Raw genomic sequence first — 16,907 nt, forward strand, 5'->3', positions numbered from 1 at the left:
TATGTTCGGGGGAATTCCCCCGAACATAGACCTGCTTTCTAGCACACGTTTTACCCCGAAATAAGACCCGGTCTTATTTTCGGGGAAACACTGTACACTTTCAGAACCACCGAGTTCCACTAAGCAACTACAACAGGGGTAGGCAACCTTCAGCATTGGATATATTGTGGACTACATCTCTTGATTCTTTGCAAGCATTATGGGAAGTGTAGTCCACAATATCTGGAGTGATAAATGTTGCCTACCCCTGAAGTAGATTTAGGGTCTGCAAAAATCTAGCCCATGAGATGCTTTTTTTTTTAATCAACCTGCAGGTACATAACTGTTGGCAGGTATGGAAGTGAATACCAAGTTGCAGACCAAGCACTGCAATGGACATTTTGTCCTTCCTGTGGAACTATGTTACAATTGTTATTACATCCTACATCAGGTAACTCTGAACACTTTTAGGTGCTCATGTTTGTCAGATCCATGTTCATATTCACTCTGGACCCCTAAAAGCATTTTAGCTTTTTGAAACACTTTTTAAAAAGAAGGTCTTCTTTGTCATTTTATAAAAAGTGCAGATAACCCCATAAAATAAACCATAGAAAACCTGTGTTGTGTCTACGGCATTAAAACATCCTAATGTGTACAATAATGATGCAGAATTCTTAATAATGAAATGGCAGATACAGCTCGAATTACACTCATTTCAAACTCGTGGTTATGATGAGGCCATTTTTAACCCCTTCAGGCGGAGTCAATAGTGCATGTTCTGATCAAAAGAAAACGTAAACAAAAACTGGAATTTGCGCTATATGTCTGTTCAACCGTAATTCACCTCTTTCATATTAAATGCACCCACACTACTTATATATCATTTTGTTCAGGAGAAACAGGGCTTTCATTTCATATAAAATATTTATATATGAAACATTTATTATGAATAAAATTAAAAAAAACTGAGAAATTAAAAAAAACAAACAAAAAAAAACAATTTGTAGTTCCGCCTCACATTTTAGCTGTAAATGTCATAATACTGTTAGATTTTAGTGCAAAAATATGCACATATTTGTAATCAGCGATGTCTCACGAGTACAACAGTACCCCCATTAACAGGTTTTATGGTGTTTTGGAAAGTTACAGGGTCAAATATAGAACGTTCCATTTTCAAATTGAAATTTGCCAGGATAGTAATGTTACCTTTGAGACGGTGTGGTAGCCCAGGGATGAGAATTACCCCAATAATGGCATACCATTTGAAAAAGTAGACAACCCAAGGTATTGAACGTGGGGTATGTTTAGTCTTTTTTAGTAGCCACTTAGTCACAAACACTGGCCAAAGTTAGCGTTCATATTTGTTTGTGTGTGAAAAAAGCAAAAAACTAATATTTGGCCAGTGTTTGTGACTAAGTGGCTACTAAAAATAACTGGACATACCCCATTTGCAATACCTTGGGTTGTCTACTTTTGCAAATGGAATGCCATCATGGGGGTAATTCTTATTCCTGGGCTACCATACGTTCTCAAAGGCAACATAACTAATCTGGCAAATTTCAATGTCAAAAAAATTAAATGCAAGCCTTATATGTGACTCTCTAACTTTCCAAAACACCATAAAACCTGTACATGGTGGGTAGTGTTATTCTCGGAAGACTTCAGTAAACACAAATATTAGTGTTTTAAAACAGTAAAAAAATATTACAACAATAATATAGTCCATAAAAGAGCAGTTTGTTTGTAAAAAAAATGCAAAAAACGTCACTTTTACTTAAAATATCATCGTTGTAATACAATTTACCAGTTTGAAACACTAATATTTGAGTTCAGCGAAGTCTCCCGAGTAAAATAGTACACCCTATGTACAGGTTTTATGGTGTCTTGGAGAGTTACAGGGTCAAATACAATGCTTGCGAATTAAATTCTCTGCACTTTCTCCCTGTGATGTCAGGCATGTCAATCAAATTTTAATTAATTAAATCACATATTTATGTTAAAAGATTACTTAAATATACACATAGAATTTTAATATATATGCATTTATAGGTATTTACATTCTACGTGTATACTAATGTAATTATATGTATTTATCTCTAAATACATTTAGAATGAAATTACATATGAATATATAATTTATTTTAAATATTGTTTCAATATTTTATTATTTTATTTATTTATTATTGTAATCATACATATATATATATATATATAATATATGTGTATATATCTATTATATATAGGATATATACACATATTATATATGCAACGTCATTCTAAGTGTATTTTAATACTAATATATATATATATATATATACACACACTTATATTAATATTAAAATACATTACGTATGACGTTACACACACTATATATATATATATATATATATATATATATATATATATATATATAAAATTATTTTTCATTTTAATTTTTAACATGTGTAATATTTTTTTTTTTTTTTTACACTATCTACCAGCAGGGGGACTGTCTGATATTTCAGACAGTCCCCCTGCTGGCAGATCCACAGCCAGCTATAGGGGGCCATGTGATCGCTCTTTGAGAGCGATCACATGGCCCCCGGGGGCCTCACTTGCCGGAGGAGGGCTGCCTGGGCTGTCAGGCAGCCCTCCAGAAGAGGATCGCGGCGGAGGCAAGTACCTCCGAGGTCCTGGGGGCTTAAGCCGTTACGGCGTTCTATGCCGCCGCAACGGCTTTAAAGCCCTTTAAAGCCGCGATGGCATACAACGCCGTAATGGCGTTAAGGGGTTAAGGGGTTATAAGCCTGCCACAACGTCAATATACCCCATCTTTGGCAGGTCCTACTCTAACTGCCTAATGTCTGCTCTTATGAGATTATAAATGTTATAAAGGGATTCAATTATTAGCATCTCTGCTTAAACATAAAAAACAAAAGCAAAAATAAAATAACCGCAGACAATCATCTTTTTTCACTGTAAGAATACAGATTATTTTTTATTTTTTTTAATTCTTTATTTTTTTGCGCTTGGTTTGGCAGGTTAACAGTTTCATATTTAAACATGGTATGACAATTTCAAGCGGTACAATATAACAGTGTTAACATTGAGGTTGCAAAGTTGTGAAGCACATTTTCATATAACAAATCAGGCTTGGTGACATACCGGGGGTTGGCAAGGTTGTTACAAGTTTGGTGTTGTGAGTGTTATGCCCCTGGTGTACTACAAGTGTGGAGGTGTGAGGGTGCTCCCTGTATCAGGCTGCAGTGTGTAAGTGTATGTGGGAGCATGTGCATAATCGGTGCAAGCTGGTTTAAGTTGTGGTTCTGGATGCCTGAGTGTACTCGTCTGTGGAGCTCTTATTAGGGCCAGGTTTGCCGTGAAGACGTGTGTGAGGTGCTCCGGTGTGCGTTGTACCTCGTGTGGCATCTCATCTATCCCCCTATCCCTGGGGGTGGTGGGGGGGGGAGGGGGGTGAGCGGAGTGCCGATAATCATAGTGGGCGCCAAAGTGCTATATTGTGAGAGTGGGGTTATATTAAGGTTAGGGGTAAACAAAACTAAGCAGATCCAGGTAGAAATAAAAGGATGGACATTTATGCGGTGTGATATGGGGTAAATGAGCTGCAATAGTCCAGCATAAAAAACAAAATACAAAAAATTAAAAATTAAAATCTAGTTGAGGAGTTGATAGTTCTTAAAACTACATCTCCTCATCGGAAGAGGTCTGGACCGTCCCTTTGGCAGATGTGACCGTGCCATGCTTACCGTCCCTGAGCTTAGTCCCTGTGCAAGGTCAAGTGACCAAATTCTGTGGATCTCGTGTTGACTGACCCGGAGTAGAGATGTCCTCAGGTTCCCAGCTCTCCGGTTGGCTTGCCGTCGTGGAGGTGGGATGTGGGGGTTGTAATCCCAGTGCCTTAAGAAAGATGGGGGCCCCTACTATAGATGTGAGGTGTGTGCAGTCCCATTGTGGTGGACGAGGATGGCGCCAGTGTTTCCCCACCTATAGGCAATGCCCGCTTGGCGCAGTGTGGTTGTCACGGGTCCAAAGGTCTTTCGTTTCAACAATGTGGCTCTAGTGACGTCCTGAAAGAAGGAGAGCTGAGCACCTTCAAATGTCAGCGGTGTTTTGCCTTTAAATTGCGGACATTATTTGTATCTTGTCCGTTACTGTCGTCAAGCGTAGAACAACATCTCTGGGGATGTTGGATGGTAAATGTACAGTACTTGTTACTCTGTAGATCCCGTCCATAGATAGTTTCTTGGCTGTAGCCTGGGGCAATATGGTTGTGAGTAGCCGTCGCATATAGTGCGGTAGTTCCTCTGTCGAGACCGAGGTGGGGATTCCCCTGATTTTGATATGCTTTCGACGGTGTTTGTCCTCCAGGGACATAATTTGACCCGCTAGTACATTTTGCTCTGCTTGGAGTCGGTGGATTGAGTCTTCGTGGGCGGACACTGCGTTCTGGATGTTGGTAATGTCTGCTTCTACTGTCACAACCCTCTCTGTTACCTTTTCTATGTCGGCTTTAACCATTGCCACGTCTGCTGCCAACAGTTTTTGGATGTTGATCAGGAGGGCTTTTAGGTCCCCTTTTGTCGTGGGGGCTGAATCATCTTGGGCTTCAGGTATCGGCTGGTGTGCCGTCGGGGGAGCTGCTGTCATGGCCGGGTCACCTCTGTTAGTTTCGGGTGCCGGGTCAGCGGGGGGGGGGGGGGGGGGTCGATGCGTGTTTTGAGCTGGCTCTGATTGTGCAGGCCTAAGCCACATTTCCCCTATATCTCTACCTTGCGCGAGCCAGCCGTGGCTTTTTGTGAGCGGCGGCCCATGGCTGCGGTATCCGGGCAAGGTGTGTAGTGCTCTAGGAGGCGTCCACCAAGGTAGGCCTCTAGGCTTTGGGCTGGCGCCGCGTGGTAGGCCGCAGACCTGTGCCTCTGTCGTGGTTGCCTGAAAAAAAGGCATCAATCGATGCGGTACTTGCCGCTGGCCAGTGCTGGGTGGGTGTCGGGGTTCGATGGGGCTCTGCTTGGGTGAGATTTGCCAGATTCTCTCCGGGTTCGGGAGAGCTGGTTTAGATGGCGTCTGAACAGGATGGCTGCCAGGCTCCGCCCCCTGTAAGAATACAGATTTAGGTTTACGTGCTAGTTTACTGCACCTTTGACGTCGTAGTGCCCTATGGATTTATCTTCAATGCCCAAACAGATATGAAAATCAGAAATCGATTTCACTCCAATGGAAAAAGTACATTTGCCTGACATGTCCAGTGAAGCAAATCTATCATGCAAGTATCTTATAATAATAAAAAACAAAAAAAAACAAAACACATATGGAGAATTTTTTTTTTTTATTTTTTTTTGGGTGTAGACACCTTTACTTAACCTTTCCCGCTCACAGGCAACAAAAAATGTAGGACACTATAGTCACCAAACAACTTTAGCTCAATGATGCAGGTTTTGTATATCGATTTTAAAAAAAATATTTTGTCAATCTTTGTATTATTTCACTCTTTTGCCTCAATAAAAACAATGTAATAAATGTAAAAGGGGTTATGACATATGTAAAATTGACATAAGTGCCGTGGAAACGGCTCCCTGATATGACAGCCTCACTTTATAAAATGAGATAAAAGAATGACTGATAGTAAAATGTACACATTCCTCAGTTAGGACATACCGCATCATATCACTCGAAAGCATTCTGTAAATACAATCTCTATTGTGTTCATACAGCAAAGCCCTCACCCTTGCTAAAGCAATCCTACGTTAGTTCATGCTCACACAATCCCAAACATTTCTTTAATACCGTCAACACTCCTTCGCCCACCTCAAGCCACCCCTCAAACTAACCTTTCATCCAATAGCCTTGTTGCATACTACTAAGATTGAACAGATAAGGAAATATTTCTCCCCCCATTGCTCCTCTCTCGCAACCACACCTGGACTGTACCTACCCTATGCTTCAGGCCTTCTCCCCAGCTATAGAATAGACCTTTTCTCATGCTGCCAAGGAGCCTGTTCATACTCTGGTAATCTCTTGCATGGATTAATGTAATTCTCTCTTAGTTAGTCTCCCCAGAAGCCTAACTGCCGCTAGGTTGATTTTTTTTTTTCACCAGTCGCTCCTCCCATACCTCGCTCCTCCTTACATTGACTTCCTGTATCCTACAGGTGTCAATTCAAAATACTAACCCTTACCTATAAAGCTTTAAACAACTCTAGCCCGTTACATTTCTTCCCTGATTCATAGATATGCCCCTTCTCAGTCTCTCTGCTCTGCCGGTGACCTTCTCCTGTCCGCTGCTCGCACCCTTACTGCTAACTCGCACTTGCAGGACTTCTCGCAGGCAGCTTCCTTCTTTTGGAACAGCCTGCCTACCCCCAGACTCTCCACTGGTCTACAATTGTTTAATAAGTACCTCAAAGCACATCTGTTCAGAAATGCTTATGGACTCCCAGAGTTACTTATCTATACTTATCCATATCTGCCACACTCCACTCTCACCTCCAGTTCGGCTACCTTTCCACCATGTTTTGTTGCGGTCACAATTGCTGCCCTATTGTGTTTTTGTACCCCACCTCCTTTAGACTAAGCTCGTTTGAACAGGGTCCTCATCTACCAATTGTTCCTGTGTCATTGTGTAATTGTCTCATTTATTGTAAAGTTTCCCCTTTTATAAATATTGTAAAGCACTGCGGAATTAGTCGGAGCTATATAAATAATCACAAAGTGATACTAGTAGAGGGAGATTTAGGATTGTGTTTTGTGCCAAAATAGGAGTAGAAATAAATAAATAACTAAATAATTAAAAAAAAACAACAAAAAAACAACATTACGGACACTTTCTAAAATACCACTGGAACCCAACAAGCAGTCAGGATTTGCTTACTTTAACCCGTTAACGCCGTCCCCATTTAAAAGGGCTTTAAAATCGTTGCAGCGGCATAGAACGCTGTAACGGCTGCAGCCCCCAGGATACTTACCTTCCTGGTGCTCCGCTTCGGGAGGACTGCCTGACAGCCCAGGCAGCCCTCCCCCGGCAAAAGAAGCCCCAGAGGGCCATGTGATCATTCTCAAAGAGCGATCACATGGCCCCCTATAGCTGGCTGTGGATCTGCCAGCAGGGGGACTGTCTGAAATATCAGACAGTGCCCCTGCTGGTGGGAGCTGTAAAAAAATTAAAATAAATTAGACATGTGTAAAATTAAAATAGAAATGTATATATGTATATATAATATATATATATATATATATATATATATATATGCAACGTCATATTTTATTAATACAAGTACATATATTAGTATTAAAAACACACATAGAATGACGTTACACACATACAAAATAAATACAATTTAATATAAAATATATTCATATGTAATTTCATTCTAACTGTATTTTGTTATATATATATATATATATATATATATATATATATAATCTCAAAATACACTTATGACATTCTATATCTATAAAATATAGCTATATACACACACACACATATATACACATATAATTACATAAAATATTACATTAGTATACACCTAGAATTTAAATACCAATAAATGCATATATATTAAAATTCTACATGTATATTTAAGTAACCTTTTAACATAATTATGTGATTTGATTAAAATTTGATTGACAACACAGGGAGAAAGTGCAGAGAATTTAATTTGCAAGCACTATATTTGACCCTGTAACTCTCCAAGACACCATTTAACCTGTACATAGGGGGTACTATTTTACTCGGGAGACTTCGCTGAACTCAAATATTAGTGTTTCAAACTGGTAAATTGTATTACAACGATGATATTTTAAGTAAAAGTGAAGTTTTTTGCATTTTTTTTTTACAAACGAACGGCACTTTTATGGACTATATTATTGTTGTAATATGTTTTACGGTTTTAAAACACTAATATTTGTGTTTAGTGAAGTCTCCTGAGAATAACAGTACCCCCCATGTACAGGTTTTATGGTGTTTTGGAAAGTTAGAGAGTCACATATAAGGCTTGCATTTCATTTTTTTGACACTGAAATTTGCCAGATTGGTTATGTTGCCTTTGAGAGCATATGGTAGCCCAGGAATGAGAATTACCCCCATGATGGCATACCATTTGCAAAAGTAGACAACCCAAGGTATTGCAAATGGGGTATGTCCAGTTATTTTTAGTAGCCACTTAGTCACAAACACTGGCCAAATATTAGTTTTTTGCTTTTTTCACACAAAAACAAATATGAACGCTAACTTTGGCCAACCAGAGTATCGAGATTTCAAAATACTAGGGTTAATGTTACTGATGCCATGTTGCTTAATAGGTTAAACATTATTTAATACATTATCACCTTTCAGGATACAATAAAGAACACTTAACACCATATGACAGGGGTTATTAAGCTTGGCAAGCAAAATGTTTGTACATCTCTGGTGTAAAAATCATATAAACATGAAGCATGTAAAAGAGTTAATGGTTAATTTAGTATAGCTTGTAGGTTTGGACATCAGGTGCGTGTTTACCTATGGATTTGGTCCTGAAATGCAGGTTTTACAGCTGCCTGCATAATCTTGTGCCAACTTGCCTTGACCAACCTCGTGTACCTCTATTAACAAATATACAAAGAGACGCCCGTCACCTAGGTAACCGCCAATATGTTCTTACGTGCACCTAAATAATCTTATTGTAATCTGAATTAAACATTGATCCCATTTAAATGTATTGGTCACGGATCTTACCCCTTCCTGGCTTCTTGAAAGTCTCCAGACACTGCAGGGGGAAAAAAGCCTGTTTTTTTTTTTTTTTTTTTTTTTTTAAGTAGTGGTTAATAAAAGCGATTTACAGATTAGTGTCCTAAACCTGCGGTTACAAGCCTTACCTCAGAATACCTGAAATTAAAGGTTGTTTTGATCCTCTCTAGATGCAGTTAAAGAACCACTCGCAGCATCATAACAATTTCATTATTCTTGCTCCATTGTACCATAAAGGGTTAAACCATTAAAATTTTTAACCCCAAATCTTTCAAGATGGCTCCAGTTTACTCTGCCCAGCTACTTCCTTCAGAGATATAAGGCTTCAGCCCAGAAGACGGACTGGGTGGCGCTGCTAGCCTGAGAGCATCCATTAAAACTCTGAGCCTATCACCATCTCCCCATCCAGAAAAATGTACATACTTTTTCAGTTTTCTAAATGGGGAGCTAGTGATAGCCTGAAAGCAACAGCTGACCCTCTCAGCCTATCAGGGGCGAGAAGTCTGAAAAAAGTAGCTGGGCAGAGCAATTTGGAGTTGGAGATTTCCAACAGTTATCTGGTCCGTGGAGTGCTTGTTTATGTGCCTCTGGTCACTCACTCCTTAAGTTGCAGCGCCACAACTAGCAGAGGTCGAAGCCCAGGAGGCGGTTCGGAATGGTTACTTATATCCTGATTGGGACCAGTTTGTGTGGTATACAAAACTGAACACCTCAAATCAAAAAACTCATGTACTATGAAAGAAACAGAATGATGAAATATGCGTTGTGGGAGAATGAGGACATCTGCTAGTTCTGGAGAAATTAAAAACTATTTATAGCCCCTTAATTGCATTATTTTCTCATAATACATTGTATTGGTTTGTATTCCATTTTATACAGGCCCGGAATGGCCATCAGGCATACCGGGCAAATGCCGCGATGGCCATGGGCCGAGACAGACAAATTAAATCAAAAGTTCTCCCCAGCCGGCCCATACAGAGCCTGCGCCGGCCCTGCCTGCATGGGCATGTGACCCACAGGCACTTTACAGGACAGCTAGCAGGAGGAAAGGAGAGCGCGATGACCCGGTAGCCATTGGCTCACAGCTCCGCCAGGTTTCTCTCGCAAAGTTGGAGTGTTGCCATGGCAACGCTCCGATCTCACGAGAGTGAACTCCAGTTGCTGTAAACTCACTCACCACTGTGGCCACCATGGATTTCCCACCAGACCACCAGGGCTGGCAGCAAAGTCCCCCCTCCCAGGCAAAGGTAAGAAGGATATAAGCTATATATTTATTTAAAAAAATAAATAAATAAATAAATAACATACATAATATATATATTTAAAAACAAACAAAAAAACAAACAAAGACTCTAATCTTCCCCCCACTGCAATGATATATTCAATGCTATTCAATTTACCTGTTAATGGTTTTAAAGTTATGACTGATCCGTGTACACTATTCATATACCTGAACTCAGAGAGGCTTATTAACTGCACCCCTCCACACATATTGCACCCCAAACAAAAACACACACACACACACACACACACACACACACAACCACACTGCACCCTTCACACACACACACACACCCAACCACACTGCACCCTTTACACACACACACTCACACACACTGCACCCTTCACACACACTGCACCCTTCACACACACTGCACCCTTCACACACACTGCACCCTGCATCCTTCACACACACACACACACACACACTGCACCCTTCACACACACTGCACCCTTCACACACACACACACACACACACACACACTGCACCCTGCACCCTTCACACACACACACACACACACTGCACCCTTCACACACTGCACCCTTCACACACACAACCACACTGCACCCTTCACACACACACACCCACACTGCACCCTTCACACACACACACACCCACACTGCACCCTTCACACACACACACACACACACACACTGCACCCTTCACACACACACACACACACTGCACCCTTCACACACACACACACTGCACCCTTCACACACACACACACTGCACCCTTCACACACACACACACACTGCACCCTTCACACACACACACACACTGCACCCTTCACACACACACACACACTGCACCCTTCTCACACACACACACACACACACACACAAACACACTGCACCCTTCACACACACACACTGCACCCTTCACACACACACACTGCACCCTTCACACACACACACACACTGCACCCTTCACACACACACTGCACCCTTCACACACACACACACACACTGCACCCTTCACACACACACTGCACCCTTCACACACACACTGCACCCTTCACACACACACACAAACACACTGCACCCTTCACACACACACACACAAACACACACACACAAACACACTGCACCCTTCACACACACACACACAAACACACTGCACCCTTCACACACACACACTGCACCCTTCACACACACACACACACACACACTGCACCCTTCACACACACACACTGCACCCTTCACACACACACACACTGCACCCTTCACACACACACACACTGCACCCTTCACACACACACACACACACACACACTGCACCCTTCACACACACACACACTGCACCCTTCACACACACACACACACACACACACACACACACTGCACCCTTCACACACACAAACACACTGCACCCTTCACACACACAAACACACTGCACCCTTCACACACACAAACACACTGCACCCTTCACACACACAAACACACTGCACCCTTCACACACACAACCACACTGCACCCTTCACACACACAACCACACTGCACCCTTCACACACACACAACCACACTGCACCCTTCACACACACACACACTGCACCCTTCACACACACACACACTGCACCCTTCACACACACTGCACCCTTCACACACACTGCACCCTTCACACACACTGCACCCTTCACACACACTGCACCCTTCACACACACTGCACCCTTCACACACACTGCACCCTTCACACACACTGCACCCTTCACACACACTGCACCCTTCACACACACACTGCACCCTTCACACACACACTGCACCCTTCACACACACACACTGCACCCTTCACACACACACAACCACACTGCATCACACACACACACACACACACAAACACACTGCACCCTTCACACACACACTGCACCCTTCACACACACACACACACTGCACCCTTTACACACACTGCACCCTTTACACACACTGCACCCTTCACACACACACACTGCACCCTTCACACACACACACACTGCACCCTTCACACTTCACACACACACACACTGCACCCTTCACACACACACACACACACACACACTGCACCCTTCACACACACACACACACACACACACACACTGCACCCTTCACACACACACACACACACACTGCACCCTTCACACACACACACACACACTGCACCCTTCACACACACACACACACTGCACCCTTCACACACTGCACCCTTCACACACACACACACACACACACTGCACCCTTCACACACACACACACACTGCACCCTTCACACACTGCACCCTTCACACACACACACACACACACACACTGCACCCTTCACACACACACACACACACACTGCACCCTTCACACACTGCACCCTTCACACACACACACACACACACACTGCACCCTTCACACACACACACACACACACAGCACCCTTCACACACAGCACCCTTCACACACACACACACACACACACTGCACCCTTCACACACACACACACACACACACTGCACCCTTCACACACACACACACACACACACTGCACCCTTCACACACTGCACCCTTCACACACACACTGCACCCTTCACACACACACACACACTGCACCCTTCACACACTGCACCCTTCACACACACACACACACTGCACCCTTCACACACACACACTGCACCCTTCACACACACACAAACTGAATACCCTGTAAGCAAACACACTACATTCCCCAAATACCACTCTTTACAACCCCTACACACATTACATCACCTACACATTAATAAATTTGCTTGCGATGTGCAGAACATATGCAGGGCCTTTTCTTCATGCTAGAGCTCTTCAGCAAGGCTCTGTGCATGGTGCCCTGGAAGAGCTTGAACCAACATGCTCACTTTGAGAGGGGGCATGCTGGTCATCGGTGATGACAAAACACACCCCTCTCTGGCCCCACCTCCTTCATTGAGTCATTGTTTTCAAAAAAATGCCCGGGCCGGATTTTTTCTCCCAGTCTGGCCCTGGTTTTATATATCCACAGACATGATAAAAACGGCTACAGTTCTGGTCCTTAAGGCATCTTGCTCAGACTTCGATAAAGCAGTAATGTAGCGTTGCCACTTCTGTCAGCTTTCCCCAAGCAGCTCTCATTACCCCCTGCTAGAAGATAAATTAATAGTGCTGCCCATCAGTAGGCAGTATTCACTTGCTACTGGAGAATACACTGATCAGCCACAACATCAAAACCACCTGCCTAATATCGTTAAGGTTCCCTTCGTGCTGCCAAAACAGATCTGGTGCATTGAGGCATGGACTCAACAAGCCTCTGAACATGTCCTGAGGTATCTGGCACCAAGATATTAGCAGCAGATCCTTTAAGTCCTGCAAGTTGGGAGGTGGGGCCTCTATGGGTTATATTTATTGTTCCAGCACATCCCACAATCAGATTGAGATCCAGGGAAATTGGAGGCAAATGCAACACCATGAACCCTTTGTCTTGTTTCTCAGACCATTCCTAAACAATTTTCTTCTGAAAGAGATTTCTGTCATCAGGGAACACCATTACCATGGAAGGGTGTACATGGTCTTAACAATCCATAGGTAGGTGGTATGTGTCAAATTAACATCCACATGAAGGCCATGACCAAAAGTTTCCCAGTAAAACATTGCCCAGAGCTCAACACTGAATGGGCACCCAAGACTCAATGAGTCTTGGATGCCCGTGAAACTGATTCTCCTTCCTTGCACCACTTTTGGTAGGTATTAAACACTGCACACCGGGAACACCCCACAAGACTTGCCATTTTGGAGATGCCCTCTTTGGCCCTTGTCAAAGTCACTCAGATCTTTTTGCTTGCCCATTTTTCCTTCCAACACATGAAAATGAAAGAACTGACTGTTCATTTGCTGCCTAATATATCTTATCCTTTGACAGGTGCCATTGCAATGATATTCAATGCTATTCACTTCACCTGTCAGTGGTTTTAATGTTATGACTGATCAGTGTACACTATTCATATACCTGAACTCATAGAGGCTTATTCACTAACATAACTGCAGAGAATTTAACATGAAATTTAAATATACGTTCAAAATATTTGAACTGGAAACATTCTCCCAGCCAGCGATGTCTCCAGTTTGGCTATTTTTGGCCTTTATTTAAAATTCACTCTGAATTCCTGTCAGTTTTCACTTTTCTTAATAACTGTATGTTACTACTAGGTGACATATCCTCAATAATGTCATTTAATGAAGTATAACGAACCCTGGGGGAGATGGTGGCACAACTGTGTTGTACATGACACTTGTTGCAACTTTAGTTTATAAACAGTGAGAAAATGACACATTGAAACAGTCAGACCAGATTCCTTCCTGAGTGCATAGTTTTGTGTATTTACATTGCTGTAAACCGACTCTCAGCACAAGCTCCACACCCTTCTATGTTACACTTATTAGCTCAAAGCGCCAAACTGCATGGACAGGAACACGATTGCAACAGTTCCATGGGAATCTTGTGGGTTGGGCACAGGTTTTACTGTAAAAGGTCAATGTAAATTATTCTGTACAGGACTGATGTGGAACAGATACAACCAATGGATAAGAATACTACATTTAAAAAATATAAGAAAACATTGTATCTGCTGGCGTTAACCTGTGTCGCTTGTAATACCCAGCATGCCCCAGTCACACCCGCTTTCTTATTGGCTGTTTAAATGGGTTCATATTCTCTTACTTTTCATTTAGGGATAGAATATTGAAAGCCAGGACTAAACCCATTTGCAGTTCTTAAGAAGTATCTTTAAATGTGCTGATCGATTTAAAACAAATTTGGCACAGAGGACAATACTCCATTGATTCATGTAAAAGTTGTTTTGTGGATTTATTTAAAAACAAAAATTTTTTCTTCCTTTTTTAGGGCACTGGTCAAAATGAACCACACCTATCAAAAACAAAAATCTATCTGAATTCAGTCAAAAGTCATTGCTGACATTCGTTAAAAAGGTACTCTTTAATTAGCTTAGGGTTAGCACAGGTTTCCCTTAATTACAACAAAAACATTGCAGGTAAGTCATAGAATGATTACAGCTTATATTGTGTGTTTCCCTAATGTTAAAAGGAAATGTAATAGCCCTAAATAATGAGAACATTATACAGGGACAGTGTGTCAATTACCTTCTTATGTATTCCATTTGCATATGATCCATTGCTGTAACCATTCAGCTCTTTTTCCTGGGGAACACCCTTGACCCCTGTGGATTTGTTTCTGCCTCCTTGGAAAGCCCTCAATGGAATATGCCCTAGAGATACCCCATTAGTCTCACCCTTTGGCTGTAAGGTGAGCCCACAGAACATCTGAAACTTGGCCACCAACTGTGGATCCTGCAGTGCTTCTATCCACTGGGCCATGATCTCTCTAACTGAAACTAAATTATAGGAAAAAGGTAAAAAAAAAAAAAATCCAGTCTTTCACTGCCCTTTGATCAGCAAAGATAATACACAGAGAGTACTGACAGTGAGAAACAGGTGTAGAGGGCGGACCTAGTGCCTGCACACACCTTACTATGTATCCACCTGTTTCTTCAGGTTAGATAGTAACACTTTCACTGCCAATTACATTCTTTTGGAAGCATGTCATCACATCTTCATTACATGGAATACTTGCTCATAGTTTCACAATATAAAACAAATCAAGGCAGTTCTAGGGCCTACTGTCATGAGCTAATTCCAGCAGTTTTTGTTCAATTATTTTGCAATAATATTTTTTATCATGCCCTGGTAGATAATCAATTTTACAATTGATTGGAAGCATGACGCACCTCCATTTCAGCTGCATCTTCCTACCCACTAATTAGTTTTAAAGCTATTAAATCAACTTTATCACAATTGTTTTTGAAAGGAAGAGCTCACTGTAGTTGTTATGGTGTCAGGAGTCTCCTGGCGCTCACCAATGTAAGTATTTAAACCATTTTAGAATGTTTGAATTAATACCACATACGGTACTTTGGCAAATATGGTGAAAAAATGGCACCTCAGTGAAGCTGAAATATATCATGTGAGTGTCCCCATGATGTCCACATTTCTAAATGGTATGCATTGATGGAATCATTCAAATGTATGGCTACTAAAATGCCTTAAAAAGCACCATATACTGTCTTCACTTTGATTTATTTTTTCTTTAAACTTTAGTGGGTATGTTATTAATCAGCCTTGCATTTCTACAAAAACTTGACAAGTTTATGCGAATGGGTAATTCTGTACTCAGGAGATACAGATGAACACAATTTAGTGATTTTTATTACAAAAAGAAAATGGTGCAAAAATGGCTCAGAATATACCAGATGACATACCTTGGGATGTCTACCTTGCAAAGGGTATGCATTCATAGGATTTGGGAAGCATTTGTTTGAACAGCCAAGTTGCTACAATACCACAAAATGAGTCTATAAAAACTGAAATAGTCAGGTCTCTTACATGCCAATGTAACTTAGAATAGTGGCAAAGGCATACATTGGGGGTTTTGTGTTACTTAGTGGAGTTAGCTTAGTATAATTTGGGGAATGATCAGTGTGGCACAGATCAGATTTACAAAATGCACAGCAAAAAATGTAGCCCCATGTAGCTAGAGCGCAGCTAAGCGGAAAAAGGCCTTGACAGGGGTTAGGAGGCGGGCTTAGGAGGAAGTAAGCAAGAATTGGAGTTATGGGTAAGTAGGTTTGGCTATTTAAATAGGCAGCCATCTTAGGTGAGTCATTCTAACTTCCTACCTGGTTGAGTTTGTGTTCACCTCTGTGTTCACGGATTTGGCTGGGTAGGATTTTTCTTTTGTCTCCTCTGCAGGTACGATGGACGACGTGGAGCGTTTGCTGGAGGGGATCAGGTCGGCGGCGAGGCATCAGGGAGCAGACTGGCTGCGGGCCCAGCTGGGCCCTGCCCTGGCGGAGGCAGCGGAACGGGACGTCGGCGGTGGCAGA

The 16,907-nt window shown here is 42.1% G+C and overlaps 1 protein-coding gene across 1 annotated transcript in view; it reads right to left on the reverse strand.

The window, feature by feature from the left end:
- SGPP2 (sphingosine-1-phosphate phosphatase 2) overlaps window positions 1-15,419 on the reverse strand; it is a 74,868-nt gene extending 59,449 nt beyond the window's left edge. Inside the window, exon 1 of the mRNA XM_063440988.1 lies at window positions 15,109-15,419. Coding sequence (XP_063297058.1) covers window positions 15,109-15,342 — 234 coding nt within the window. The 5' untranslated portion in view covers window positions 15,343-15,419. The remainder of the gene's footprint in view (window positions 1-15,108) is intronic.
- Between the last annotated feature and the right edge of the window lie 1,488 nt (window positions 15,420-16,907).

Source organism: Pelobates fuscus, chromosome 2 (assembly GCF_036172605.1).
Source record: "Pelobates fuscus isolate aPelFus1 chromosome 2, aPelFus1.pri, whole genome shotgun sequence".
Classification (NCBI taxonomy): Eukaryota; Metazoa; Chordata; class Amphibia; order Anura; family Pelobatidae; genus Pelobates; species Pelobates fuscus.